Source organism: Diaphorina citri, unplaced genomic scaffold (genome assembly GCF_000475195.1).
Source record: "Diaphorina citri unplaced genomic scaffold, Diaci psyllid genome assembly version 1.1 scaffold1036, whole genome shotgun sequence".
Classification (NCBI taxonomy): Eukaryota; Metazoa; Arthropoda; class Insecta; order Hemiptera; family Psyllidae; genus Diaphorina; species Diaphorina citri.
The window spans coordinates 66,513-93,972 of NW_007378466.1; the positions used below are offsets into that span (position 1 = coordinate 66,513).

At 35.2% G+C, this 27,460-nt stretch overlaps 1 protein-coding gene across 4 annotated transcripts; it reads right to left on the reverse strand.

Moving 5' to 3' along the window:
* Positions 1-293: 293 nt before the first annotated feature.
* On the reverse strand, positions 294-26,372 carry LOC103513854 (protein drumstick). 4 transcript variants are annotated; one of them, XR_003392792.1, is made up of 4 exons: positions 26,288-26,307; positions 11,217-11,818; positions 10,303-10,401; positions 294-697 (listed from the first exon to the last, which is right to left on the reverse strand). XR_003392792.1 is itself a non-coding variant. In XM_026826948.1 (4 exons), exons 2-3 carry the CDS (start codon positions 11,435-11,437, stop codon positions 5,014-5,016), a joined length of 276 nt encoding a protein of 91 aa, XP_026682749.1. In that variant the 5' UTR covers positions 11,438-11,818; positions 26,288-26,361; the 3' UTR covers positions 4,602-4,797; positions 5,010-5,013. The 4 variants fall into 4 exon arrangements, 2 of the variants coding, with proteins under 2 accessions (XP_026682750.1, XP_026682749.1); XM_026826948.1 differs by lacking the exons at positions 294-697; positions 10,303-10,401 and adding exons at positions 4,602-4,797; positions 5,010-5,068 and having other exon boundaries at positions 26,288-26,361; XR_003392791.1 differs by lacking the exon at positions 294-697 and adding an exon at positions 4,821-5,068.
* Positions 26,373-27,460: the final 1,088 nt, after the last annotated feature.

Consider the following 27,460-nt stretch of genomic DNA (forward strand, 5'->3'; position numbering starts at 1 on the left):
AATTGATTCAAATGTTGCATAGGTAATTTGGAGACTTGTGCCATATTTTATAAGGCGTTATTTAAAGCAGACTTTAATTCCTTTATAAAATTGTTTATAGAGGCTAAAGTCCTAGATTTTCAGATATTTATAAGGCGTTATTTAAAGCAGACTTTAATTCCTTTATAAAATTGTTTATAGAGGCTAAAGTCCTAGATTTTCAGATATTTTGACATTCTATTTAATTTGTTACGAGTATCAACTAATTAATTTAGCACCTTCATTATTAACCTTTTTTTAGAAACCTATGAGGCGTTATTTAAAGCAGACTTTAATTCCTTTATAAAATCGTTTATAGAGGTTAAAATCCTAACATATTTTCAGAGTTTTTGACACTCCATTTGATTTGTTACGAGTATCATGTAATTTATTTAGCACCTTAATTATTAACCTATTTTTAGATACCTATCGATCAAGAAATCAATGTGCATAGCTAGCTCTTTACATTACCCAAACAACAAATGACATACAAACAAACAAATGCAGCATAATTTTATAAACAAAAGAATGGAAAATGTCCGCCGAAACGGGTTTACATGAAAAGCGGTAGGAAATCAGCATTTTATTTTTTACGTATTAAAAAAATAGGAAAGGATGATTTTTTTACAATCGTATTGCAAATCCAGCTGCTCTGTTACAACTGGGACTGTGGATAGATCTGAAAACAGAAGAAAAAAGGAAATTTCAGTTAGTTTTGAATTTTGAATGATAAATTTATTTACATCAAATAAAAATTTACAATAACAGGACCTCCTAAGCTTATTCAAACTAGAGATATATTATCCAAGAGTCCGGGGTTCTAACCCGAGAGTTAATAAATTTTTATACACATTTTGCAATAAAATTTAAACCCCCTAATAAGTTAATTTTGAAATGAATGTTGACTTCTACGCAAGCGTAATGGTGTAGTGACTGTAGTGGTTAGCACGGTGAACTTCGGTAAATCTCGGCATGATGCTTTAGCTTTAACAGAACTAAGTGTTTATTTTGCTTTACTAATCGCAAGCAATGGGCATCAGAGCTTCAAAGTAGTATACCATTCTAATATTCACTACGTACATACATACCTACTACATACACAAAAAGGTCACCTTTATGCCTTTGTTCTTATCTGAAACAACTGCACATTGCATAGTTTACTTATTTTTCCCATGTCAAGGTTGTTAACACTGGAACAATTACGATTTTGAAATTAAATTAATAAATAAATATTACTATCTACGAAAACATTGTATGAATTTTCAAGTACGTCCCTTTGTCCCTATAATTTCGAAAAATAAAATCTACAATTTTATTTATATATTTAGATAAATGATTACCTACAATACATACCACTCTTCCAAGTTACGTTGGTAACTTCTAAGAGAGTGGATCTTAAATCTATAATATACATTATACATATATTAAAGACAACGTGCTAATAGTAGGCATTTCTTAAGATTAAATTAATGATACAGGTTTTAGTTATTTTTAATACATAATTTAAGTGTTTGCTTCAGCTGGCCTAATCCATCTACATTTCTTAGGGCATTTTGATGTTTGTTCAGAAAGTTTGGTATGCTTTTTGGTAAGCTTTTTAGTCTACACACGTTCCATCGGCGTGAAAAACCTACTTCGATCAGACAACCGGAGCGTGAGAGGCCTTTCTAACAGCTTGGTTTCAGCTCCAGCCCTGACTGATAGTTCCAGCCCTGACTGATAGTTCCAGCCCTGACTGATAGTTCCAGCCCTGACTGATAGTTCCAGCCCTGACTGATAGTTCCAGCCCTGACTGATAGTTCCAGCCCTGACTGATAGTTCCAACCCTGGGTCCTAAACCAAGAAGTTCATCGCTCTTTCCACCGAAAATTCTCTCTTCCTCATGATTCAGATGCTTTCTCTCTTTGTTCTCCAACTTATACAATTTGATTGTTTGTTTTGTGTGCGAGTACCCATTTTTTGTGTAAATAAAATCGATTATTATTGTGGGAAAATAAAATTCTTCCTCAAAATTCTAGACAATGTGTTGAACAAACAAAAGTCGAAGAAAGTGTGAAGTCCTATACAAATGGCTCTGTTTCTTTTTGTGCATTTCCTTTTTCCGTGAATGAGATAACAATGAGAATGTTGTCTCATTTGGGAAGACTAATTTGAGAAATACCTTCCCAAGAAGTCAATAGTTTGGATATGATAATAGTCACCTTTCCAGAATGTTTCAGTTCAAAAGGGGAAATTTGGAACTTTCAAATAGGTACACAAAATGTACAAAGGTAATTCTTGGGGGCCCAATTCTGCTCCCTGTGGAATGGCAATTTACAAGTAACATTTTTGTACTTTTCGCTATAGTTCAATATGATGAAATTTCTTCGGGGTTCTTTTATTATTACATCATTTATGATTCTTCATCTTACTATGATGGAAGGGTAGGCAATAGCAATACCAAAGCTACAAATGTTGATGTCATCAAACTCAAACTGAATAACTTTCATTCCCCAATGTCCTTGACTGTCCAAATAAAAAATCAGCACAGGGGCGACCCATATGGATCACTCTTTTTGTGCATTTCCTTTTTCCGTGAATGAGATAACAATGAGAGTGTTGTCTCATTTGGGAAGACTAAATTGAGAAATACCTTCCCAAGAAGTCAATAGTTTGGATATGATAATAGTCACCTTTCCAGAATGTTTCAGTTCAAAAGGGGAAATTTGGAACTTTCAAATAGGTACACAAAATGTACAAAGGTAATTCTTGGGGGCCCAATTCTGCTCCCTGTGGAATGCCAATTTACAAGTAACATTTTTGTACTTTTCGCTATAGTTCAATATGATGAAATTTCTTCGGGGTTCTTTTGTTATTACATCATATGATTCTTCATCTTACTCTGATGGAAGGGTAGGCAATACCAAAGCTTCAAATGTTGATGTTATCAAACTCAAACTGAATAACTTTCATTCCCCAATGTCCTTGACTGTCCAAATAAAAAATCAGCACAGGGGCGACCCATATGGATCACAAAGTTCACAGCTATGAAGCGCACGTCAGGGAGAAAGCAAAAACTAATTATAAAATTCGACGAAATTTGGAACTTTCAAATAGGTACACAAAATGTCCAAGGGTAATTCTTGGGGGCCCAATTCTGCTCCCTGTGGAATACCAATTTACAAGTAACATTTTTGTACTTTTCGCTATAGTTCAATAGGATGAAATTTCTTCGGGGTTCTTTTATTATTACGTACATCATATGATTCTTCATCTTACTATGATGGAAGGGTAGGCAATACCAAAGCTACAAAAAATGTTGATGTTATCAAACTCAAACTGAATAACTTTTATTCCCCAATGTCCTTGACTGTCCGAATAAAAAATGAGCACAGGGGCGACCCATATGGATCACAAAGTTCACAGCTATGAAGCGCACGTCAGGGAGAAAGCAAAAACTAATTATAAAATTCGACACGCGATTACCCAGATGGTAATTCAACCTGATACCAACCACACGCGACGTTGCTTAACTTCAGTGATCCATCGAAACTGGTGCATTCAACGAATTATGAGCTCTGGTTGAGATACTTTTATTAAAATGTCAAAAACGCTGTTCTCCCTTCGTCAAACCCTGTATAAATAAGGGTTCACTCTTCATCATCAGGTACTAAACATTTCAATTACAGAAAAAAAAGGGCAATGACATTTTTTTATCCATGGTTAAAAAAATTTACACTTTCAAGACTCGAATTTTATGACTTCTCGGCTCGTACATCCTTTTGAAACTTTGCTTCCTTTGCGCAAAGTGCTAAGGGCAATGACATTTTTTTATCCATGGTTAAAAAAAATTACACTTTCAAGACTCGAATTTTATGACTTCTCGGCTCGTACATCCTTTTGAAACTTTGCTTCCTTTGCGCAAAGTGCTTCAAAGGGATTTCAATTTGAATGCGAAGAATCAAGGATCTTCAAAGGGGTTCATTGGCTTGGACAGACAAGGTCTATGCACGACCTTTTAATGAGTTCGTTTGGAAAGAGTTGTGTAGGTTGGAGACATATACGAAGTTGGGTCATGAAATTGGCATGTGAAGGCAACCTTTTCAAAAGTTAGGGTCATCAGGCTATGGGCACACCTTTTCGTTCGCATTTCAGGCAGCTCCTTATTGAGTCCGTTTGGAAAGAGTTGTGTAGGTTGGAGACATATACGAAGTTTTGTCATAAAATTGGCATGTGAAGGCAACCTTTTCAAAAGTTAGGGTCATCAGGCTATGGGCACACCTTTTCGTTCGCATTTCAGGCAGCTCCTTAATAATAATATAGTTACGAGGCAAAGTTGCTGGGTACGTCCTGAATTGGCCCGTCTTTGTGGTCCTTTTTCTGTCGTGGGCCTTTCCTGACAGCAACTTTTCATCTTTGCACTATTTTGAAGTGACAAGAGGACAGGAAATAAAGGTTAATCAATGTTTTTAACGTTTTTCTTCTCCAATGTCACATCAAAATAAAAATGGGAAGTAGATATGAAATGCAGAGTGCGAATTTTCTTCCGTAACAAGGGCCACAGCATAAGGCCATTTCTCAGTGGCATCATTTTTTAGTTTTTTTAGAAACCTATCTATGAAGAAATTAATACGTATAGCTAACTCATTACCCATACAACAAAGGACATACAAACAAACAAATGCAGCATAATTTTATAAACAAAAAAATGGAAAATGTCCGCCGAAACGGGTTTACATAAAAAGCGGTAGGAAATCAGCATTTTATTTTTTACGTATTAAAAAAATAGGAAAGGATGATTTTTTTATAATCGTATTAGAAACCTATCTATGAAGAAATTAATACGTATAGCTAACTCATTACCCATACAACAAAGGACATACAAACAAACAAATGCAGCATAATTTTATAAACAAAAAAATGGAAAATGTCCGCCGAAACGGGTTTACATAAAAAGCGGTAGGAAATCAGCATTTTATTTTTTACGTATTAAAAAAATAGGAAAGGATGATTTTTTTATAATCGTATTGCAAATCCAGCTGCTCTGTTACAACTGGGACTGTGGATGGATCTGAAAACAGAAGAAAAAAGGAAATTTCAGTTAGTTTTGAATTTTGAATGATAACTTTATTGACATCGAATAAAAATTTACAATAACAGCACCTCCTAAGCTTATTTAAACTAGAGATATATCATCCAAGAGTCCGGGGTTCTAACCCGAGAGTTAATAAATTTTTATACACATTTTGCAATAAAATTTAAACTCCCTAATAAGTTAATTTTGAAATGAATGTTGACTTCTACGCAAGCGTAATGGTGTAGTGACTGTAGTGGTTAGCACGGTGAACTTCGGATCTTAAGATTTGTGGTTCGAGTTCAAGTCAAATCATGCAATTTAGAGACGTTTATTCATCAGGGAACGACATTAGTGAGAAGCATTCATGCCTAAACAAACAAAAGAGTTCCAGTAAAACTATTACAATGGTAATGTCTAGGTAAATATTGAGGCACCCACTCGGAGTAGTAAACTGAAAAACTGAAAATGAACTGATTCAGCATTCCCAATTCCCAGTAATGAATGCTCTTATTGTGAGTGCAATATTCTGCATAGCTTTGTGTGCATTTATATTCCATATTGTTCTTATAGGCCGAGTACCGCGTGATCAGTGGCGGACAGCGAGAAATTTCTGTCTTCACAAGACTGACAAACATATTTATAAACGAAATGATGGCTCACTAGTCACTAGTAACACTGAATCATCAATTCCAAACATCTGATTGGCCAAAACTCACTTCTTTTTTTAAGAGATTTGATAGAGGGAACTGTATCCAGCCGCTAAGGTCTTACTTATAGGAAAAAGCCAATCGTCCCGAGAAAGGACCTTATCTGTGTTTAGGATAAAATCTGCTGTGGGCGGGAATCGAACCCGCGGCCTAGTGCTTACAAAATTGACAAGGTACCAACCAAGCTAACTGGGCTGGCATTGTCAAAATACCTACATATTAGTACATATTTAAAAATTTAGCTTGTTGGCGTCTCCCCCAATTCATTACGAGTATTTTATTTTGTAGGAGGAACAATTTTATTTTGAAGAAGGTGGAATTTTCCCGATCACTTCTGACATATTTCTCCTTCTCTTCTAACCTGATCTACTGCACTGCCAACTGCCCCACAAAGTCCATAAAATCTGGAATTTCCAACGCCATACGAGTTCATACATAATTATGTGTGTATTACCGCATTACACTAGGCACTATGTACATTATGTTCCCTATGTTATTTTTTATTGTTTAAATTCTCATTAATATTCAATTGTAACGACGTGCAAATTGCAAACTATTTCACACTTGTGATTTATTTCTTACAGCCCCCCTCTCCCTGGTAGGACGAAGCGGGGAGGAGGGGGTGTTGCAAAAAAATTAATGGTACAATGATGGCGATTGAGTTTTCTGAGTCCACCGAACTCTTTGTCTCTTTTGTTCGTGGCTTTCATTTGAAGAAGAAATATGATAAAGGGAACTGTAGCAACGGAGATCTTATAGTCCAGAAATCGAAGAGAAAAGGAGTACAGATTAGAAAAAAGCCAGCCGTTCCGAGAACGAAACTTATTTGGTTAGGATAAAGTTGATTCCGGGTGGGAATTGAACCCACGACTTAGGGAATTTCAGTCCCGATGAACTAAATTTAAACAACGTTGTACATGGCGGTTTGCTCAAACAGTCCAGAGTTCCAGACCAACTCTCAAACAATATCACAAGTCAGCAAAGACTCAACCCTGATGAAGTCTGCGATCCTTCCTCTTGCAGATTTTACAAGAGTTGAATTTCTTCGATTCGTGATAAAGACCTTTGAGTATCCAGAGCCTACGAGATAAAATTCGATTCGATTTTGGGAGTGCAGGCATCTCCATTAGTTTAAGTGTTGATTTTGGGAGTTTAGACATCTCCACTAATTTAAGTGTTGATTTCGAAGTTCAGGCATATCCACTAATTTAGTTGTTGGTTTTGGGAGCTCAGGCATCTCCACTAAACTGTTGATTTTGGGAGTTTAGACATCTCCACTAATTTAAGTGTTGATTTCGAAGTTCAGGCATATCCACTAATTTAGTTGTTGGTTTTGGGAGCTCAGGCATCTCCACTAAACTGTTGATTTTGGGAGTTCAGGCATCTCCACTAATTTAACTATTCTGATTTTGGACGTAGGTATTTTGGAGTTCAAGCGTCTCCACTATTATTTTACTGTTAAGCTAAAATATATCGTACCTACATAGATATTGATAGGTAATCCAGGAATTTTATTGAAAAATGAGAATTTCAAAATTTCAGACCAATCTGATTTCTTCACCAAAAGCTTTGTGATCAAAATCATGCTTCAAATGGGTTTAACATTAATCGAGTCCAATGAGTAAAAGACTTGCAAAAGTATGAAAAAAGTAACTAGTAAACACGCCTGACATTTATTTAGTGGTACGTACGTACATACATACTACATACACAAAAAGGTCACCTTTATGCCTTTGTTCTTATCTGAAACAACTGCACATTGCATAGTTTACTTATTTTTCCCATGTCAGGAAAAAGGTACCCCCTCTTTATTACATTGAAGGTTGCATACTTCATTTTGTTATACGGCGCTAGGCTATAAACGTCTAGACCTGATGTGCAATGGAGGGGATCGTTTGGTAATCAGGAGGGGGCTGGGTTTGAGTCCCAAACGAGGCATGAAATATTACCATTTAATATAGCAGAGACCTACATAAGGGAGAAAATAAAAAATGTACAACAATTTAGACCAAACTTTTTTCGGGTTTGAATATTTTTTCGAGTCCTTTTCATTTTACTTTATTTACAAATAAAAATCAAATCTATGACTTAACTCTATGATAAAATTTAACCGTCCAGAGTTGACTTTGTTAATGTTAACCGATGATTGTAAATAAAAATAAAATTATCCTTTTTTTTAACATTTAATCCTTAATCGAATAAAATGTAATGTTTAGAAGATGAAGGAACTTGCAAAAAGATTCTGAATAGCATTATTTATTATTAAATAATTACAATTTTGGTGTTATAAGATGTTATGTTTTTAAATTTTTTATAGGTATAGGTATATATATATTTTTTTTTTTTTTAAATTACTGTAGAATGTTAAAAGGCAGTAAAATGACTTAAGGCTATGAAAATAATGAAATTTAACCGTCCAGAGTTGACTTTGTTAATGTTAACCGATGATTGTAAATAAAAATAAAATTATCCTTTTTTTTAGCATTTAATCCTTATCGAATAAAATGTTTAGAAGATGAAGGAATTTGTAAAAAGATTCTGAATACAGAATTATTTAATTAAATAATTAGGACCTTGTTCTACAAAGATTCTCTCTAATATTGTAATTTTGTTGTTGTAGGTCGATATTTACAAAATGCTACTGACGTACTGACTCTATGAATCGTATTTCAATTAATGTTCGGCTAAAGAGCGAATTATTCAAAAGTCCCTGACCAAAATTGACTTTTTTTTTTCATAAATATTCAGAACCTAGAAAGACTAGTGTAGACCTGGGACCTAGGGCCTGGGGGTAGGTAGGTAGGTAGTCATAAGAACCCAACCCTTACATTGGAATCCTTTGAGTACGGGGTTCGATTCCGATCCTTTAAATTAAAAAAATGTTATTGTCTAAATTTGCAACCTATCCCTTCCTTCACCAGATCAACAACCCCAATCAAAAAATCAACTGATTTCACCAAGGATAAAAATTACCCTTAGCAAGAATTGGCACTTACTAGGAACCCCTTTCTAATCGCGTGTTTGATAAACAAAAGAAAAAAATCACTATGTAATGTCATTGCTCTTAAGCTTAAGGGAGTACCCTTGCATTTTGTGTGATTATGTCCTATTAGATAATGACCAATTAATACAATAAAAACTCGGATGTCTAGAATTTAGATAGTAGGTAGGTACCTACTGTCCTGACTTTATACTAGGTACATACTGGGTCCAACAGATTAGGTGCCCACTTCTAGCAAGGTTCAAATGAAAACATCTCAGTTGGTCTTGAATTTTGAACATTTTCCAACCAGTACCTACTTGACCAGTTACCCGCCGCGCCAGAGGGCACCACCTCACTTATCTCACCCAGCCTGAGTGGAGCAGCGGAAAGTCAGAATAGATCAGTTGCGCTTACTTGGGTGCTGTTTCAAAGTCATAGAGCAGGAAAAATGAAGACCAACGGAATTTTTCTTTTTCTTCTACGACTTCTAGATCCCGAGATAAATCGATCTATTCAGAATCTTCTTGAAATTCCTGACTCGGTAAATTTTGATTCACTAAAACTAGAAGGGAGAGAGAAAAAAAGGCAAAACTAACGTTATAACCTAAAATAGAAATATTTACAGACATTTATTTATAAATATGATTAATACGCAAGAGAAAGACTTTTTTCACTATCAAAGAATAGAATTTGCAACAGGAAAACAGCTCCTTTCCGAGTACCTAGGTTCATATTGAAAGCTAAATATCAGGATAATTTCTAAATTTATAATAACTGTTAGGTATAAGATTGACTTCATAGTCCAGAAATGTAACCTAGTGAATAAATAGAACTTCAAACGTTTTCATAGTTGGTATCAATCTTTAGTCTATGAGAAGTTCAATGCCAAGCTGGATTTTACGATAACAAATTATATAACTGCACCTATCAATCTAATATGTATGTGAAAAAAGTATCTGTAAGTAGGTAGCTAAATATATAATAATCATATTTATAAATAAATGTAAAGCCGAAAGATAAAATCACTTAGACATTGATGATGACTTCAAACATATCTTTAAAATCGATTGTTTGTATAAAATAGTTAGGTACTGTAAACAGAAGAACACTGATCAATGTGGCACTTCAATTTCAAAATACGTAAAGACACCATCAATCTATTAAATTTATCCAGAAAAGTGAACTTGTCCAGAACTACTATCTAAGTGAAAGAGATATAACAATAAAATTTTGACGTAATATTTAATAAATTTGAAAATCACAATAATGTTAAAACTTAAAATGAAATCATTATGAAAGTACTTGTGTGCACTGTGCTCAAGCGGGAAACAATATTATGTTAAGGGAATTTGAATTGGAGACATGAGTGAATGTCACGAACCGTGGGTAAGTGAAGCATTATCCGAGTGCCCATAAATTAAGTCATGTTAATAGCCATTAAATTAGGTACAGTCTACGTTGTTGAAGCTTATTCAATAAGTATTATTGCTAACATGCAGTATTAATATTAAAAGAGATAGAGTAAAAAACTTGCTTACAGTTAGAATGGAAGAGGCCTAAGAGGGGAGAAGATATTCTGGTATGTGAGTGGCAGGGGTCCCCAATTACATCCTCACCTCCACATACATTGCCCACACCTAAGAGTAAGAACAGTGCACCGATTAGTAGAGAACAGTTTAGTAACTTGGCAGGCAAAACTTTACACCGTCTCAAAATCGAGCCCTCGGGAGACGTTTGTTAAACAATGAACAACATGGATATAATCATCCGTCATAATTATAATAGACAAGTAAGAAAAAAAAATCAATTTTCCTCATTTTTTAATATTATTTATTTTTTCCTTAAATAATATTTTTCCTCAAAATTTTCTATTCCCTATTTGCAAATTCCTAATATTGTATCGTTTGGATATCTTCCTTGTACAGGTAAATAAATGCCTAGGTAAATATTAACACATGTATTTTGTCATTTTTTAAAGCTCAAGTACAGAAGTGGGAAGTTCTAGAAAAAAAAGACAAAATGTCGGGAAAATAATAATCCTATTTTTACCTGAGACGGTGTAAAGCCAAGTTAGTCATCATGAACAATAGTATACAAAAGTACATGAAATTTTTAAAAATATTTACAAAATAAATTAATAATATTAGCCAAAGAAGTATAAAACTGTTTTAAAAAGACGAAGTGTAAATAATATGTAAAATTTAAAAAGAATAAAATCAAAGTCCTCAAAATTAGTAGATAGGTGGATGGTGTGGATTATTCTTCTTTTTCAATTTTCAACAATTTTCCATTATTTTTCATTATTGAATTAAAGATATGCATTATGAATCAATTTGTGTAAAATAATTTAGTGATCCAGTTTCATTACAAACTTTGATCTGTTTTTAATTTACTAGAAACATATTTGAAATGTTGATGTTTGTATGAAGGAAGAGAGTCATTAGGAACTCACCTGTGATGTTTGAGATTGTCCTGTCTTTTGAATGTTTTTCCGCAGACTTCACATGTGAATGTGAGGTCATCTTTGTGTGATCGTTCGTGAATCATCAGGTTGTATGGTTTCGTGAACCTCCGCTGACAATATTTGCAAATAAATTCACATTTAATCGTTCTCATTTTTCTCCGGTTTCTACTGGCGTAGTCTTCAGTCTCTACTTGCATAATCGCAAACATCTTGGTGGCTTTTTGTTTCTGTCTGTCCTCGTCAAAAAATAAAATGAAAATCGAGTTTTTTTTTTCGTGAAGGAAAAAAAGATGTTGCTTTTAAGATGTCCTAATTCATCAACTTCAAGGTTCTCAATTAGTTTACTAAATAAGTTCAATAGTTATAACTTTGTTTGAATGAGTTTTAACAATATTTGAATTTCTTGAAGGTGATCATCATTTTTGTCTCAAATATGAATATCTTTATCTCGAATGTTGATCAAAACGTCAGGTACACTTGTGTGCACATGTAAAGTTTCACTTTGTTAAGTTCCACTGACAGTTTCTTGTTGGGCGTTATATTGTTCTTGTGGTTTCGGTGCGGGGTGTTTATCAAGCTGACTGGATCGTCTGAAACATAAGAAATAATATTCAGAGTTATGTTCATGTTCGATAAATATCTAATAACTTAAATTAAATGTCAACAAGAGCTCAATTTAATTGAGTACCTAGTTAATAAGAACGCAAGACATATTTTAGATGGCTATGAATCATTTAAAGATCATATCAAAGAAAATTATACAAAAAACTATGATTGACATTTGAAATATAAATAATGTGACAGTATCAACACTGTAAACATCAAGTAGGTATTTACTCTATTAGATAAAAAGATGAGATTATATCAAATTAGATTGGACAGATAAGAATCATGGAGCTCTCTTCAGTCTCAAAACACTAATTTACTCTATTAGATAAAAAGATGAGATTATATCAAATTAGATTGGACAGATAAGAATCATGGAGCTCTCTTCAGTCTCAAAACACTGTTGAAGGCATGGCATCCAACAATGAAGCAGCATTTTAATTTGGTCGTCGATCTCTAATCGCATCGATTGAAGAAAAATGAAATTTTCAACAATGATTCAACACGGAAGGTTAAATGATTCTTTTAACCTCTTAACAATACTGACTATCGATGTGAATAATTATGACTGGAGTAACATTATAGCCGCTGATGAGGAATTCAGATTGGTAATAATGGAACGCCTTATGAAGATCTATCAAGATTGTCTTTGAGGAAAAGAATGCAGCTCAGCGCCTTAACGCGATGACTCATGAATATTATATTTACCATCATCACTAACTTCTTGGCGATGCCGATGATTCAAATTGTCTTCAGGTAAACTGACGTGTTTCATATTTAAAAATGGGAAACATACCTACATATCTTATTGATTTTATGAATCATGAAAACTGCTCTAAATCCTCGAATTAAAATATAACATTCAGGTTATAATTTTCAGCTCAACAAAAAATCAGTTATTAATATACGTAACAGCAGGCGCCTATGGGTTAAAGAGAAAATAGGTAAAGATAAGCAGTGAGATCAATTTTTGAGGAACACCAATTTCAATACAAATTTCTACTTCACTTTGATTTCCTTTACCTTTACCTCTTGTTACACTGTCTAATATTCAACAAATCATCTCCTCATAAAAGATATCACTGGCAGAAACTAGTGCGGAATAGCAAAAATTAGATAAATTTCAATGTTGTGTCTCCGAAACCATCGTTGAATAGGCATATGTAGAGCTGAAGATCTGATTTGATCAAAATCCAAAGACTGCTATAGACTATTAAGTAGAAGGGGAGTACTTTTAAGCCCAAAAGGTATACTACAGAATCAGCAGAATCCCAAATTAAGTCTCGCCTTTTAAAATCTTCGAAGACATTCGTGTTGGTACTCTTCACTAGGTACTGTATTACTGAGGTTCAATTCCAGCAGCTGCCTGATTCTTGGATGTACACAAGGCATGTGATTGGTTCAGGCGAGACCTTGAGATCTTTATTGCTACTGGCTGATACTTCTGGTATTACGCGCCTCCCTATAGTATGGATCCCAAATTCAAAGTAATCATCATGAAACCCCTCGAGGGGTTTTCAATTAAGGAATTCCCTCTTTGACAAAGCTTTTGGTTTTAAAAATTACGATGGTTTATGTTATCTCAAGAAAACTGCACATGATACAAAATATTAGCTATTTTATTACTGAACCTCATGAATATAGTTATAGAACTTTTTCAAAGTTCAAAATATATCGGCCCCCTTCACTGGATAATCAGACAATTCTTCGTAATTATCTATTTAAAATTTAATAATTTACCCGCAGTTACAATCCTACATGGTCAATACAAAATAATGCATTAAATAGTAATAGTAACAAATTTCTGGTATGCTTCCAAATATAAATTAAACGTATAAAATGGTTTAGGACATATTTTTTTATTGCTCTTAATAAATTCATAATCTTTGAATGGAGAGAACAACTTGATGCATGATACTTCGCAACAAGTTTAGTTCTAGTATTGGTGTTATTTTGTGCAGAAATGAATCAAGTTCTACTCGTGTTGTTTTGAGAACTTCCTCTCTTTTCGATCTGCTGTTAAATCTTCAAGTTTTAAATCGATGTTTTGACTGCCAACTAAAGACCAAAATTTAAAGCAAGAGACAATTGCGGTAGTTTGTGAAGTGGTTTTTTTTTTGGATATTTGGTATTTTGTGTGGGACATTTAACCCAAGGATTTTCGGTCAAATTTTCCGTAGTGGGTAGCAATGAGAAACGTTTAGTTGAATATTAATATTCTAGTTTATCACTGAATCTGGAATTTGGACCGAACCAACATATCCGCTCACACGAAGCAAACAAAACTAATTGGAAATGTTCGCACAAATTTCTGGTATGCTTCCAAATATAAATTGAACGTATAAAATGGTTTAGGATATATTTTTTTATTGCTCTTAATAAATTCATAATCTTTGAATGGAAAGAACAACTTGATGCATGATACTTTGCAACAAGTTTAGTTCTAGTATTGGTGTTATTTTGTGCAGAAATGAATCAAGTTCTACTCGTGTTGTTTTGAGAACTTCCTCTCTTTTCGATCTGTTGTTAAATCTTCAAGTTTTAAATCGATGTTTTGACTGCCAACTAAAGACCAAAACTTCTTCCAACTAAAGACCAAAATTTAAAGCAAGAGACAATTGCGGTAGTTTGTGAAGTGGTTTTTTTATATTGTTATGGCATGGAATTGTGGCATGGATATTTGGTATTTTGTGTGGGACAATTAACCCAAGGATTTCTTTGTGCTCCTACTTTTCGGTCAAATTTTCCGTAGTGGGTAGCAATGAGAAACGTTTAGTTGAATATTAATTCTAGTTTATCACTGAATCTGGAATTTGGACCGAACCAACATATCCGCTCACACGAAGCAAACAAAACTAATTGGAAATGTTCGCAATAATCATTCATTGGTTTCTGAATCAGGATATTGCTGAAAGAATGTTCAAATAGTCTCTCTACTTTGACAGATTAAATCACACAAATGAATGGAAGAACTAAATGATCCTCTTAAACAAATTGATGACAGATTTATAATATCCTCGAGTTCCTCCAATCCATTGAGAAGACATTCATTGAATAAGATTAGCATAACATTAAGCGCTGTGGCTTGTGCTACAAGAACTACTTGGTGAAAAGTTGGGTATTATGTCCTTGTCAAAGACTAGAGGTTTGTCCAGTTTTTTGTGGTACATACTATCCAAGATCCAAGCACCAATACCTAAGTATTAACATTACGCTTTGAACTCCAACTTTGTAACCATGAGGTGAGATCATGTAGTGGATGAAGATTTTGTCAGAATTAGCCAATTGAACAACATTCAACTATGTATTTGAACTAGGTACATACTCCTAAGAACTTCACAGATGAGAACTCTTAGTCTTATGCATTTGATAAATTGTTAAATTAAATTGTTTACAACTCATTTAGATAAAAGAGAGGGACCTTTTGAGAAGTTTTTATTCACGGCTTCCTATTGCTTGTTTTTCCAACCAATTAGGATAACCTTGAATAAAAGTTGCAAACTATTCAAAAGATCTTCTGTATCTTCCTCGCAGACCTCGGTAGGGCCCCTTGGTCCTGTGCGTATGTGAATCAACACCTCCTACTTGATTTAATAAAAAGAAAAAAGTCACGTGAAGATAAATACTGTACACATCCTCTTAGTTATGATAGATAATAGTTATTAGTTATGATAGTAGAATGAGTATCTGTTTTCAATGCTGCCATTATGATGGTAAACAGTAAAGAGATGGTAAACGACGTAGAAGATCATTTAAGCGAGTCGGAAAACATGTCCATTATTGCTTGAGCTCCCGGGTATATGGAAAATATGATTAACCTTAGCATGGAAGTAGGCAATTGTTTGTGACCCACACCACACGCAGGCTAGATACCAAGAGAAGCACCATAAAAACCAACAGAGATATCGATGACACAAGTCTATTCAGATATAACCACTGTCTAGTAAGTAAGGAGACTTCGAATGAGATTTGTCTGTTGTCAGAGTGTTTGAGAAATGAGAAATAATTTCTCCTTCACAGAAATCTACCACGTTTCTGAACTGAATTTTAATCGAGTAGTGGATGTGACGAAATTCCCAACAAGTTTTCAGGTAATACCAAATATTCACCATGTAGGAACAAATGTAATTGGGTACCATATTGATTTGATTTTCATTCTAACCGTTTTTGAAGATGTCTTAACTTTCCAGTCATACCATAATACCAGTCATCAGGTAGGTATAGAAAATAGCAATAATAGACATCTACATAAAACCCGCCTAATGTATTTAAATAGCATTAATAAGTATCTTGGGCAGAAGATACCATCAGGTAGTTCCAAGTCTCCATTCATTTCAACAGATAGAAACTGTAATAGTCCTTCTGAAATGGTTAATGACACGAAAACATGCATTTTGTCCTGGGCAGAAGATACCATTAGGTAGTTCCAAGTCTCCATTCATTTCAACAGATAGAAACTGTAATAGTCCTTCTGAAATGGTTAATGACACGAAAACATGCATTTTGGTCATAAAGTTGGAAGTTTGTTTAGTCCGTATCTTTTTTTAAACTTTATTTTGTCAATTAAGTATTCCAATTCTTGAAAATGAGGAACGTATTAGCATGTTATTAATATGTTAATGATTTCATTGAGAATTCTACAGTTGAGCGCTCTCGTCTTTGTTCCTCTGTCAGTTCATGACCCGAGATGAAATCATGCTAATGTGATACTTGGAATAGTAGGAATGTAGGTAGATAATTAACTTTGTTTTTAGAGAGGTAGGCTTGGCTACATCCGATGCTGATTGTTGGTCCTGCTTCACTTAATAGTAATGTACCTACGCCTATACCTTCGAAAAGTCGAACTAAAGATGGCATTTTTGCCTTTGACCAATTTAAAGTTGGCAAATGAACAACTATAACTTTGTTTTTAGAGAGGTAGGCTTGGCTACATCCGATGCTGATTGTTGGTCCTGCTTCACTTAATAGTAATAATGTACCTACGCCTATACCTTCGAAAAGTCGAACTAAAGATGGCATTTTTGCCTTTGACCAATTTAAAGTTGGCAAATGTACAACTCGAATTTGGGAATAAAATTGTGATGATTTGACGGCCATCAGATTCCACAACAATCTTGAACAAAATGTTCAACGAAATTGTTGGAATTCTCAATTCTCCTTTTGAAGAGGTTGTTGAAAGATTCACACGATTTTTTTTTTTTTTTTTTTTTTTTTTTTTATGAAAAATTCATTTATAAACCCGAGAGGAATGCAGACGTCCACTACTCTTCGGGTAATAGGTGGTGGAAGAGCCATAATGATTAAGCACCCAATTCCTACGAGTTACGAGAAGTTCACAAAGAATGAAATTAAAATGCCCCCTACTGATTCCGGGCTCTCAAATGAGTTGTTTTGATTTTTTGTGGATTCATTAAACCAAACAAAATATCCCTTGTGTTTCTCTCTATCAAGTTGAACTCATCGTAAATATTTGTACCGATTGATGAATATCGTTAAATTAATAACTGTGCACACAATATAGTCCCATTATGGGAGATGGGAGTACCAATTACTATTAACAGTATTAACTATGGGGTCACTTGGAGTAATGAGCTCCCATGAGTTTGGTCTTGATTAAAAGTCATATTGGTTTGGTATAGAGATAGTGGTGCTTCTTTTAGAATTTAGACTGTCGGAGGAGAAGAATGGATATTTTGTAGTACCTAAAGATTAACGCAATGGTTTATTTATGAAATTAGTGAATAGATACCTTTAAAAGTACTTACACCATTTTTTTTTTATATATATTTAAATAAATAGGTATAATAAAATATGAACTTATGAAGAAGTCATAAATTCCCAATAATATTCCCTCCATATTTCCTTGACTTTTTCATGAGGGCTGAAGAAGAACAATCCGATAACCGATAACCTTATAATATGACTTATGATGGTGTGAAAAAATTGGGTAAGTAGTTTTTATCTTTAACAAAATTCAATAATTTATTAGACATACTATTGATAACGCACCAAATGTTGGTGTTACTGTAATTGACGTATTTATTTAATTTAAGTATTTATTTTAACTGGAGTTCACGTACAATTTCGTAGAAAACTATCAGAAAACATTTCCCTTGGTGTTGTAAAAGTTTATGGTGGTTCTCCATGATTTATGGGTTTCATGTTGAAACATTGAGAGATATTGGTTTTGTGGAGCCCTCAAGCAAATGCCACACATGGACCTCTTTCTGATAAGATAAGACCACGTGTTGAAATAGAAGTTCATGAGAAAGAAACTGCCAAAACTGTGATGTTCGTTTGGTAAGTGTAGTTGAGGGCTTAAAGAAGTACCTGAAAACCTTGAAAACGGGTTGGTTATGGGTCTGAGAAGGGCTAATGTTAACAGTTTTTTGTAATTATTTTGAATTCGTTTTGATTAGACGTTTTGAGAACGCTTGCAACATAAAGTTTCGTTCTAACAGCTCAAGCCGTTTTAATTTGACATTATCGATATGCAATGTGCATAAAATTCTACTTCCAAAGGTACATTGTAGAATGTACCGCAGTACTTAGTCAATGCTTTTATAATATTACTCATCGATTTTCCATGTTTTCTTGATTACCTTTTATAGTATGGCAGATGCTGATCTGGTTTGGTTGGGCAACCAATAATCATCTGGCTTCTTTCGTTACGCCACCTCCTTACACAATAGAACCATTCTGCTGATCATTACTCGCCTTATCTTCATTGATTACCTTTCTATTTTGACAATTGTAAAAGGGCAATACCGTTATCATCTATCAATATCAACTAGTTACCTACTCGGTGCCTTCACGGTAATCTTACCTGAGGCCACCGAACCGATATCCTACTAATGTCGAGGTCTGCTGGTGTCAAAGCTTTGATCCTGATAGTACCCAGGTCTCAGGTTAGATCGTTAATCACGCAATGTGTCGAAGAGGAACCTCCCAGGGAGGTCTCTTCGTTCCTTTTCATCATCCAACAATCCTTTCATACATTTGTAGGCATAACAATACTGGTAATGTGTTATACTAATTCAGTTCTTTACTAGATTCTCCATTTGATGATTTTAGGACTATTGCACTGATATCACCAAGATTAGTTATGTAATATATGATGATATTAAAAAGGATGAACCACTCGATAATAAAACCATAAAAGAAACGAATGATAAAAATCAAAAGTGACTAGAGGGCTAGGCTGAGGAATCTGAGGATCAAAAGAGAAGATTGGAACATATTCTCCTAACTCCTGGAGTTACGCAAACCGACCATAGCTCCAAGGCATCTCAACATCAGGTAACATTCTATCAGGTTGGACCCAGCATCAAACTATTTTTTTGATTGCATTGTGCTTTATTGTGGTCTCTCATCGAATGAGGTGATTTCAGAGGTTTCTGTACAACAGAAAATTATCTTAATTGTAGCATGTTAACATGTAGGTAACTACCATTAGGAATAGCTGATACTGCTCACAAAATGCAAAAATCTAAGGAAATTTAAAATTCTCGAATGAACTATGATACTCGTATTTCAAAAAAGGAAGGAATAAAGTAAAAATAAACAAACAAATAGTTCTAGATTTCAATGAGCATTTGCATACCTTGTCAAAAATATGGCAACATTTAGAACCTTTGATAGTCCAAAAGAATGAACTAAAACGCAACCTAACCAAAAGTCATTTCTAGAAAATGAAATATTTGACATGACCAAGTCGCATCATTTCGTCAACCGTCTTCAAAACTGTTTTAAGAAAGAACGAAAAGGGGGAGAAACGAAGGAGACACCAGGAGGGGGAGAAACGGGCGAAATAATTTTCATTAGGAACCAACAAGTCAAAATACCAGAGAGGTACACAAAAAATCCCATGTATAAATATGTCAGGAATGAATGGAAGAAAGGGAGAGGGAAAGAAAACAGAAGGTGGGAAAAAGGGAGAGAAAGAAGCCATCGGTGCGAAAGTTGGTACCTCAAAAATTCCCAACCTCAAAAGTCTCTTTCTCTCCCTCTATTATATATTAATGTTAGCCCTTCTGTCCCAAGGTTTTAGTTTGGCCAAACCAGGGACATATTTCAAGTCGTATTAACTTTATAGAATGAGCTCAGAACTTTCGTAAGCTCTTGTGGTGCTAGGGTAAAACCAACCTCAAAAGTCTCTTTCTCTCCCTCTATTATATTAATGTTAGCCCTTCTGTCCCAAGGTTTTAGTGTGGCCAAACCAGGGACATATTTCAAGTCGTATTAACTTTATAGAATGAGCTCAGAACTTTCGTAAGCTCTTGTGGTGCTAGGGTAAAATTTGAACGAAGGATGAGAGTTTCCAGTTACAACTCGACCCTTTTTCTTTTGTTTGTCTGTGTGTATGTGTGTTCGCCATAAATCGGGAACGGTTAGTCCAATCTGGATGAAATTTGGTAGACATATTCAACGGATCCTCTGCAGAGGTCCTTTTTCGGAGTGAGTTCTTCAGTCCGATCCCCTGTAAGGGCTGTAGGACCCTTTTTCGCTCATCAGATTACTAAAAGTTGGTACCTCAAAAATTCCCAACCTCAAGTCTCTTTCTCTCCCTCTATTATATATTAATGTTAGCCCTTCTGTCCCAAGGTTTTAGTGTGGCCAAACCAGGGACATATTTCAAGTCGTATAACTTTATGGAATGAGCTCAGAACTTTCGTAAGCTCTTGTGGTGCTAGGGTAAAATTTGAACGAAGGATGAGAGTTTTCAGTTACAACTCGACCCTTTCGGATGAAATTTGGTAGACATATACAACGGATTCTCTGCAGAGGTCCTTTTTCGGAGTGAGTTCTTCAGTCCGATCCCCTGTAAGGGCTGTAGGACCCTTTTTCGCTCATCAGATTACTAAATTAGGTACTAGTTACAAGACATAGCATCAGATAGGTAGGTACCTAGTTACATATACTGAATATTCAAATTTTATGTATGTTTTAGGAGGGCCACAATTAGGGTTCCCAGACGTCCATATTACGCGGGACATGTCCCGCTTAGGAGGGGGAATAGCCATAGCCACAATGGCGCTTTCTCTCCGTCGATTTTTGGTCCTTCCCTTACTGTCCGAGAACAGAACAGGATTCAAGAATGAGAACGACAGAGAATGGTACCCACAGGTCTCAGGTTAGATCGTTAATCACGCAATGTGTCGAAGAGGAACCTCCCAGGGAGGTCTCTTCGTTCCTTTTCATCATCCAACAATTTTTTCAAGATATTCGTCTCTTATTTTCCGTTGTTCCCTTTTAATTTTTCTGAAGCAAACTAACCCTTGAAAATATTTTAGTAAATCGTACCTACACAGAAAAATCTGAATGGCCAGGTTCTATGGCATTCATATTTTTACAGAGATCTTCAGTGATCTAAGAAGCTAAGAACATTGTCCAGCTAAGAACTTATTGTCAAAATATACTCATGGATAGTACTGGACAAGACACCGAGGCCAGTAACAGACAAACCAAAGGTGGGTTTTTAATAGCAAATAAACCCACTACTTATTGATGATTAATCTACATTTACTTGACTCATAAGTAGTTGTTTGGGGAAATCTTGTTCCTCAGCAGAAGGTATTGGGGATTTTCTTTTTGTCTTAAGACTGTCAGATTATCCAGTGCTCTGAGAAATAAATTGGGTAGGACCTCCTCTAATTTAACAGTCTAATTATTATGGACACGGATGGATTAAAGAAATTTCAACAGAAAAAGAAGAAGAAGAAGAAAAAGAAGGATTCCTCTGCGCCTACCCAATTCAAATAATTTACCCACGAGTTTACACGAGAAAAAAATCATAAGCCCTTTTTGTCTTAAGACTGTCTGATTATCCAGTGCTCTGAGAAATAAATTAGGTAGGACCTCCTCTAATTTAACAGTCTAATTGTTATGGACACGGATGTATTAAAGAAACTTCAACAGAAAAAGAAGAAGAAGAAAAAGAAGGATTCCTCTGCGCCTACCCAATTCAAATAATTTACCCACGAGTTTACACGAGAAAAAAAATCATAAGCATTAAGGATAAAGCACAAGCTATAAACAAGATTGTGAACGCTGGTGCTGCAGATCATAAGCGAGTAGTTGAGTAGTTCACATAGACTTGAACAATATTCTGCTGGATGACCGCAGGGCACTCACCAAAACAAGAGAGGTGAATCGTGGGATAGTTGAGTTAATATTCCAACACAAGTCAAGAGAAGAGAGTTGAACAGTCAACCTTACTTAACTGACCTATTTCCCTTTTGATAATTATAATAATTACCAGATTTGAAACCACTCTGTTTCCAATACGCCACACCATATCATCTATCAGGTATTTCGTGTCGTAAAAACAGATGATTTTTTTCTTCTCTTCGTTTTTGTGATGTCTGCCCACACTTCGAGCAAAATCACGTTTGCTCACACATCTTGGCGATTTCGTAACTTTTTTTTTACTTCTTTGAGATTGTTCACCGTGTCTAACTTTCAATAGTCAGCCCACCTGATCTTCGCATGATTATCTTATCATGGTTTCAATCGCGTTTGCTCACACATCTTGGCGATTTCGTAACTTTTTTTTACTTCTTTGAGATTGTTCACCGTGTCTAACTTTCAATAGTCAGCCCACCTGATCTTCGCATGATTATCTTATCATGGTTTTGTGGATGACGAGTAACTAATGGTTTTGTGGAGCATAGATATCTATTCGCACTGGGATTACCAAGAGGCATATGATGGTGATTGTCAATCAATGATCAGACTGATCTCTTGAGAGACCTGGGAATTGCGTTTGGTATTGTGGATTAATGTTCGATTTCCGTTTCAGATGTTGTAAAAAAATTTGTTTGCCGTCGTTCTCAAATAACGCGAATTGACTCTTTATGCGAACTTTGGGGTTATGTGGATACCTACCTAGTATAGTTGGCTAAATGTAAATATTTTCTTTCCTCTTACTAATATGTGTTGATGTATCTATGTATGGTTATACATCGCTATGTAATAACCATTTCCTGTTTGTTGGGAAGTACACGAATGTGTGAATATGAAAATCTGTTAGATATCTATTCGCACTGGGATTACCAAGAGGCATATGATGGTGATTGTCAATCAATGATCAGACTGTTCTCTTGAGAGACCTGGGAATTGCGTTTGGTATTGTGGATTAATGTTCGATTTCCGTTTCAGATGTTGTAAAAAAATTGTTTGCCGTCGTTCTCAAATAACGCGAATTGACTCTTATGCGAACTTTGGTGTTATGTGGATACCTACCTAGTATACTTGGCTAAAAGTAAATATTTTCTTTCCTCTTACTAATATGTGTTCATGTATCTATGTATGGTTATACATCGCTATGTAATAACCATTTCCTGTTTGTTGGGAAGTACACGAATGTGTGAATATGAAAATCTGTTGGGAATGTGTTTGTGTATGGGTAAAGTAGATATTTATCTTGACAACATTGTCCATAATCAGTGGAGTAGGTTCTTGGTATTCGTGTGGATTCATATTGTAGGTGAACTATGTTCTATTGATTCCCAAGGACATGGATGGATACGTTTCACGCGTTTGTCTCCTTTGGTTATTGTTAGTACAATATACCTATGCTTACTTTGTAAATTAGATCGCACATCGTGTACAATGTACATAGGCCACAGACAGGAAAGCTTATTGGCTTATCTACAGTTGGTAGAATACCATTGGGTGTATCGCCCTTTGTCATCCATTCCACGGTCCGTCACTGTTCACATTATTAGTGATGTGACTAATTTTCTGGTTTTATCTCGAAATGAGGTTCTTGGTATTCGTGTGGAATCATATTGTAGGTGAACTATGTTTTATTGATTCCCAAGGACATGGATGGATACGTTTCACGCGTTTGTCTGCTTTGGTTATTGTTAGTACAATATACCTATGCTTACTTTGTAAATTAGATCGCACATCGTGCACATAGGCCACAGACAGGAAAGCTTATTGGCTTATCTACAGTTGGTAGAATACCATTTGGTGTATTGCCCTTTGTCATCCATTCCACGGTCCGTCACTGTTCACATTATTAGTGATGTGACTAATTTTCTGGTTTTATCTCGAAATAAAGAAATGAGTTTACTCAAAGTGTGATGGTGTTGACATTACTCATCACCTCGCTGGGTATTTATCTTAGCGTGTGGTGCATTACTGGACATGAAACCAACTCCCACCCTCTGGTATCCTGACTGACCGAGGATCGTGGGAACTTCCTCTCTGGTTCTCTGGTGTCGGAGCCTGCAGCGATTTGTTAAACCCAACAATAAGTTTCACTTGTTCCTCTCCATTGTTCTTCAAATAATGTGGTCCCGATAAGGATCGTGGGAACTTCCTCTCTGGTTCTTTGGTGTCGGAGCCTGCAGCGATTTGTTAAACCCAACAATAAGTTTCACTTGTTCCTCTCCATTGTTCTTCAAATAATATGGTCCCGATAATAGTATGGCAGATGCTGATCTGGTTTGGTTGGACAACCAATAATCATCTGGCTTCTTTCGTTACGCCACCTCCTTACACAATAGAACCATTCTGCTGATCATTACTCGCCTTATCTTCATTCATAAACAATCGTTCTGCTTTATCTTCTTCAATAGAGTTGTATACCACAAGCTCTTTCATTCTAGTTTTGGTTCTATTGTTATTTGAGTACTCTTCATCAGTATTGTTGTCTAGTGTTGTTAGATCCTTACACAATGGCTTATAAAACAAACCATTCATATGTTTACTTTACATAACACTGGGATCCTGTCTATTGAAAAGGTGAGGTGTCTATTGTGTAATAATTCATTTGGTTACATTACAGGGAATATAATTGAAATTTTATTTATTCTTGAACCTAATTACCTAAATCCTATTTTCCTACATATCAAAAGTACATATAGATAAACTGATAAACATGAATATAATTATTCAAAGAGATTATCTTATTTAAATGAGGCTCTTCTCTAAAGTAGGTAGAGGATGATTTTAATTATGTACCCTACTACCTATATTATTTTCAATCACTGGTATTTTGACTTTTTCGAATGCTTTTAGAATACTTTCAAAATGCTTACAAAGCTGAGCTGGAAAAAGTTAAACTGAGCCTTACTGACACCAATATCATCAAGATTGTTAAGGCGGTCTCTTCCTGATCCCTTGTGTGCCGCGTCCATTTTAATTTAGGACTATTGCACTGATATCACCAAGATTAGTTATGTAATATATGATGATATTAAAAAGGATGAACCACTCGATAATAAAACCATAAAAGAAACGAATGATAAAAATCAAAAGTGACTAGAGGGCTAGGCTGAGGAATCTGAGGATCAAAAGAGAAGATTGGAACATATTCTCCTAACTCCTGGAGTTACGCAAACCGACCATAGCTCCAAGGCATCTCAACATCAGGTAACATTCTATCAGGTTGGACCCAGCATCAAACTATTTTTTTGATTGCATTGTGCTTTATTGTGGTCTCTCATCGAATGAGGTGATTTCAGAGGTTTCTGTACAACAGAAAATTATCTTAATTGTAGCATGTTAACATGTAGGTAACTACCATTAGGAATAGCTGATACTGCTCACAAAATGCAAAAATCTAAGGAAATTTAAAATTCTCGAATGAACTATGATACTCGTATTTCAAAAAAGGAAGGAATAAAGTAAAAATAAACAAACAAATAGTTCTAGATTTCAATGAGCGTTTGCATACCTTGTCAAGAATATGGCAACATTTAGAACCTTTAATAATCCAAAAGATTGAACTAAAATGCAACCCAACCAAAAGTCATTTCTAGAAAATGAAATATTTGACATGACCAAGTCGCATCATTTCGTCAACCGTCTTCAAAACTGTTTTGGTCCGTGCCAAATCAAGATGAGATTATAAAAGAAGATAGATGTTTAGTGTATTAGGAGTTCAGGTTCCGAGTGATCCATAAAATCCATTGACATCCAATTTGAAGAGAAGTGTCAAAACAAAATAACAATACAAATCTAGATCGGACTCCCAAAGTGACGTGAGAAGTTGAGAAAAACCAGGAGGAGGCTCAAGATATCGTAAACTATTGATGGAATTTCTCTTTTTCGTTGAAGATTAGGATTAGGACAGAAAAAAAAGTTAACAAAATGTTGTCCATGAAACTTTGAGATTCCTGAAAATTAGTAAATATAGACGCCTGAGACTGTAAATGTTGAAATATGCCTCAAAGTTATGGTAGATAAACTAAAAGTTGCACGAAGTTAAATGAAAAACCGCCAAGATACGTACAATGTACATAGCTATTCTCATTGATTTTATGAATCATGAAAACTGCTCTAAATCCTCGAATTAAAATATAACTTTCAGGTTATAATTTTCAGCCCAACAAAAAATCAGTTATTAAAGAGAAAATAGTTAATGATAAGTAGTGAGATCAATTTTTGAGGAACACCAATTTCAATACAAATTTCTACTTCACTTTGATTTCCTTTACCTTTACCTCTTGTTACACTGTAAACCAATTCAGGAATCGATCCATCGTCTCGCCTTTTAAAATCTTCGAAGACATTGGTACTCTTCACTAGGTACTGTATTACTGAGGTTCAATTCCAGCAGCTGCCTGATTCTTGGATGTACACAAGGCATGTGATTGGTTGTAGATCTCTATTCGCACTGGGATTACCAAGAGGCATATGATGGTGATTGTCAATCAAGGATCAGCCTGATCTCTTGAGAGACCTGGGAATTGCGTTTGGTATTGTGGATAAATGTTCGATTTCCGTTTTAGATGTTGTAAAAAAAACATCTTGTTTGCCGTCGTTCTCAAATAACGCGAATTGACTCTTTATGCGAACTTTGGTGTTATGTGGATACCTACCTAGTATAGTTGGCTAAAAGTAAATATTTTCTTTCCTCTTACTAATATGTGTTGATGTATCTACATATGTATGGTTATACATCGCTATGTAATAACCATTTCCTGTTTGTTGGGAAGTACACGAATGTGTGAATATGAAAATCTGTTGGGAATGTGTTTGAGTATGGGTAAAGTAGATATTTATCTTGACAACATTGTCCATAATCAGTGGAGTAGGTTCTTGGTATTCGTGTGGATTTATATTGTAGGTGAACTATGTTCTATTGATTCCCAAGGACATGGATGGATTCGTTTGACGCGTTTGTCTGCTTTGGTTATTGTTAGTACAATATACCTATGCTTACTTTGTAAATTAGATCGCACATCGTGTACATAGGCCACAGACAGGAAAGCTTATTATTGGCTTATCTACACTTGGTAGAATACCATTTGGTGTATCGCCCTTTGTCATCCATTCCACGGTCCGTCACTGTTCACATTATTAGTGATGTGACTAATTTTCTGGTTTTATCTCGAAATAAAGAAATGAGTTTACTCAAAGTGTGATGGTGTTGACATTACTCATCACCTCGCTGGGTATTTATCTTAGCGTGTGGTGCATTACTGGACATGAAACCAACTCCCACCCTCTGGTATCCTGACTGACCAAGGATCGTGGGAACTTCCTCTCTGGTTCTTTGGTGTCGGAGCCTGCAGCGATTTGTTAAACCCAACAATAAGTTTCACTTGTTCCTCTCCATTGTTCTTCAAATAATATGGTCCCGATATTTAGATGAGGCGAGAGTGTTT